This window comes from Polypterus senegalus, chromosome 2 (assembly GCF_016835505.1).
Source record: "Polypterus senegalus isolate Bchr_013 chromosome 2, ASM1683550v1, whole genome shotgun sequence".
In the NCBI taxonomy this organism is placed as follows: domain Eukaryota; kingdom Metazoa; phylum Chordata; class Cladistia; order Polypteriformes; family Polypteridae; genus Polypterus; species Polypterus senegalus.
In genome coordinates, this window is record NC_053155.1 from 274,115,193 (window position 1) to 274,119,501 (window position 4,309).

Below are 4,309 nucleotides of genomic sequence, written 5' to 3' on the forward strand. Positions count from 1 at the left end.
AGTCCATCAACTGATGGCACAATGTATTATTTTAAAAACTGTATTTTGTCACTGTTTTTATTTATTAATTTAATTATGTTAGTTAAGTTTTTAAAATATTTCCTCTTTGAAAAAATTCAGTTTTAGAATCAAATTTCATTGAAAACCATAAATTAAATGTGAAAATGATTTAATCTGCATCTTATGCAATCACACAAAAATAAATGAAAAAAGGTATTTAGCATTCTATATTTGGCCTGTTTTCTGAAATTTGGCCTTTCACATTGAACATTTTGGTGCACCTCTATCTATAACAACTGTAAAAAAAATATTTATTTCAAAATTATTCATTAAATAAGGATACAAGAAAAACTGGACATCATATCAGTATTACACTAAGTTTCCACTTAAAACAACTGAGGCATAACAAAGAGTTATGAGTGTATGTTAGTGTTTTGTTTCTTTAATAACCTAATCAGTTTCACGAAAGTAAGAAATATTTAGGGGACAAAATGTAAATGTTCACCTAATTTAAATAGTGTTCATACATGTTATATAGCAACTTCATGGAAATTTACAATTAAATGAAAAGAAGATAAAAAAAATAAAATAACCAATATTGAATGGTAACAGAAACAGCAGACATGACACAGAACTGAACAGTCACTGTCACAGAACTAACAAATTGCTGCATCCCCAGTAGTGTCACACACAAGCCCACAGGTGAAGTATGAACTTTTTTCATTTGACTACCAATAAGAATAAATTAACATAAAACAAGCTTAGTGTGAGTAGCAACAAATGAACAGCTACTATATGCCAAGTTTATAAATCAAGTTTGAAGCCCATTTTTTATGATGTTTATGGCAGACTCACAAATATGCAAACTTCTAACTCTGCTAACCAGTGGGGTAACCTCATGCTAGTTACCTAAGCCAGTAATCAACCTGTGTAAGATTCTGTTTACAGTCAGTGAAAAAACATAAGTATAAGATGTAGACTCACTATCACTGAAAGTTCAGCTTTTTGCTTACCAAATGTTTGATTATTTTCAGCTTCCAACCATATTTGTGCATTCTGTTATTTAACAGTGCACATTGATATTCAAACAAAATGCACCAATTCGCCAATACTGTTCAGTTTGTAAGAAAACAACTCCCTCTATTGGTGCACAAAAAAATCTTTAGCTCCAAAAGTACAATATTTTTGGTTGTGTACATTATTAGGTGTCTGCTCTTTTTATGCCCAAAAAATTACAATTTGTTACCTATTTGGTACACAGTTTTAGCAGTGAAAGTGGGTTTCTTGATGCTGTACAAGTGAAAGCTCTGAAATATTAAATGGATTACTTTTGCTTTTGCTAAGAAGTACTGTACTCTTAATCAAGTGTGTGGAAAGGCCAAAAACTTGCTTTCCCTTTTGGTACAAATCAATAGAGATTTTTGTAAAACTGCAAGTCTCAAATGCCCTGTATGGAATATGGAAGTCACTAAGGGTATGCTTCTTTCTGAAAACATTATATACCAGGTTGGAGAAACATGCAATACTTGATATCCTGTAGAGATCTACTGGATAGAAGAATTCTGGTCTTATTTATACTAGCAAAATACCCACGCTTCGCAGCAGAGAGGTAGTGTGGTAGAGAAGTTATAAAAATTGTAATATCTATTTGTAGCAGTTTGCAGTGCCCTTTTAAGGATATTCACAGGAATCTACATTAATTACACAACAGATCTTTCACTTCACTGGTAAACTGAAGCCCTGGAAATAACAAAATAACAACAAAACAGTTTTTAAAGAAGATTACTATTATGCATATATTATTGCCATAACTAATATAAATTATATTTAGTCATATTTATACTCAAAACACAGAGGATATAAAAATCTAAAGAATTAGGCCTAATAATGGAATTTACATATGATATATGTATGGTGAATGAAAGCGTGGCAATAACTATTTTAAGCTTTAATAAGTTGTTATTCTGTTTACAAATAAACATTCATTGTAAACATTAGATAATTGTATCCAGCAGGGGGCGCAAGCTGCCCAGGAATGTGTTCTTTTCAGATATGCAGCTTATAGTTTGAATCTGTATATATATAAGTAACCATCACAGAACTATTAAGACAAAAAGAATATGACACAAAAGAAAGAATATATTTAACTTGCTTTAAAATACAGCTTTCACTAGTAATATACATTGTAGTATAATCATTTATACATACAAATACAGCCAAAGAGAATCCGATGAAACAGTGCCATCATTGTTCAGACAATCGCAGTCTATCCGGTTAGAAGTGGAGGCATGATTTTTAGCACATGTTCCCATCTGTACTGAAAGGCTTCTGGCTTAAGGCATCTTCAGAGGCCTTAGAAACCCACACGTTTGCCATATTCAATGAGCTATTCGTAATCAATACCAATTGTGCCATTTACATATGCTATATATAGATTAGGCCCTCTAAGACCCTAATATAGCACATTATTTCATTATCTGTAAACAGTGCATCAACTCTGATTACTTAAGGTCCCCGCCTGAAAGAACTGTCCTTGCTTCAGTTAAATTAAATGTAATTATGTTCACAAACGCAAAAGCAAATATCAATTCTGGTTACAATAATTCAAAGTGTCTATTATGTGTTTACCAGAATTTTTTTTATAAAAAAAGTCTGTTTTTTTGCTAGATGCTGTATCTTAACAAATGTGTATTGGGTGGCTAGGTTGGACCTCATTTAACAGCATGTTGTTTCACTCAGATTTCTTTTAAGACTTATTGTCCATGCATGTACTTACTAATGTGATTATCCAGTTCATGGTCATGCACCTATCTATAATCATAATTTAGGGTTACTAATTTATTTAAGGTTAGCTTAATTTAACATGCTACAGAACTTGAATGTTGAGATGGATGTTTGAAATACCAAACCTTGATAAGATCAGCAATGACAGAATCAGAGGAACAGTTAACAGTTTGGGAAATTTCTAAGAAAATCAAGGAAAAAAAGTTAAAGTGGTGTGGGCATATCATGAGAAGAGACATAAACAGTATGTGGAGAAAAATCATGGATGTGGACGTATTAGGATGGAGGAGAAGAGGAACAACAAAGAGAAAGTGAATGGACTTTGTGGAGGGAGAACTAAAGGAGAAAGACGTATCAGGCAAGGAAGTGTACAACAGATGAAAATGGTGGAGGCTGGTGTCACAAAGCAACCCCACATGAAAGTGGGGAAAGCTTGAGGTGAAGAAGAAGAATTAATTTAACAGACTTCATGAAGGTAAATATATAGTAAAAGAGCAATGACAAAGATCAGGTGGTCATAAAATACACACAACAGCTGAGTTGCCTAGTGTTTACATGGTGAGAAATTGTAAAGTTAAAAACTAATTACAAAGTATATATTACTAAACTTTTTAATATTACACTTGTTGGCATTTAGTAAATAAACATTGTTAGCACTGGAATGTTTCTTTGCATACAATAGTTTTAGCTTGTTTTATCCAAAGAATCCCACACTGGAATAAATAAGACAGGAGACATAATCAAATTCAGATTTCTTGGTTCAAAGCCAATTATACCTAGCAGTACAATACCAATGCTTCGTGCGTGGTGGTCTTTCTGTATCAACAGATCACACTGTAATTAATACGTTTTGCCACTTGCTATGATCCCGAGCTGCCAGAAGCTTGACTTGTGGTGATAAGCATCTGTGTGCCAAATTTCAAAAAAGCAGCTTAAAAAAAAAAAAAACTAAACCTCAAGAACAAACAAAAACAGGATATAACAGACTCTCTCTCTCTCTATATATATATATCTATATATCTATCTATATATATATATATATATATACATACATACATACATACATCTACACACACAGTAGTTACATTCATTTTACGACATTTTTTTACGTATTACACATTGTCCAGTTAGACTACAGCAGGATTTACAGTAAGTTCACGAGTTGCAATCAAGTTTTCTCTCTTTCAAGCAAGCACGCAACGTGTGAGCCTTATAGTTTCAAAAAGAACGTCGTAGCGGCTGGACTAAAAAATAAATTTAAAAATAAAGTATAAAGAGCTAGTATTTCTATTATCCTTTAGAAGCCTTCTTGGGATGCAAAATGTGTACACTTGCCGTTACAGCACACTACTGACACGGATAAATTTCTCACCTTGTGCATGATCTTCAGCGACCTGCCCAGCAGAATAGCACGCGTTTCTCGCGAGAACACATTTCCTGACCTGTATGAGACAAAAAGTGCAACACCGGAACTGGAAACTGTGTTCCAAGTATACAGTTTTGATGTTTCCTAGCAACCAAATCA

The 4,309-nt window shown here is 33.1% G+C and overlaps 1 protein-coding gene across 2 annotated transcripts in view; it reads right to left on the minus strand.

Annotated features, from left to right (window-relative positions):
• The window catches only part of apooa (apolipoprotein O, a), a 48,793-nt gene extending 44,552 nt beyond the window's left edge, over positions 1-4,241 (minus strand). Inside the window, exon 1 of one of the 2 annotated variants that reach the window (XM_039745591.1) lies at positions 2,209-2,260. In XM_039745591.1, the coding sequence (XP_039601525.1) occupies positions 2,209-2,248 (40 nt within the window). In that variant the 5' untranslated portion in view covers positions 2,249-2,260. Of the gene's footprint in view, positions 1-2,208; positions 2,261-4,156 lie in introns of those variants that run through there. The other variant, XM_039745592.1, reaches the window with a different exon arrangement.
• Between the last annotated feature and the right edge of the window lie 68 nt (positions 4,242-4,309).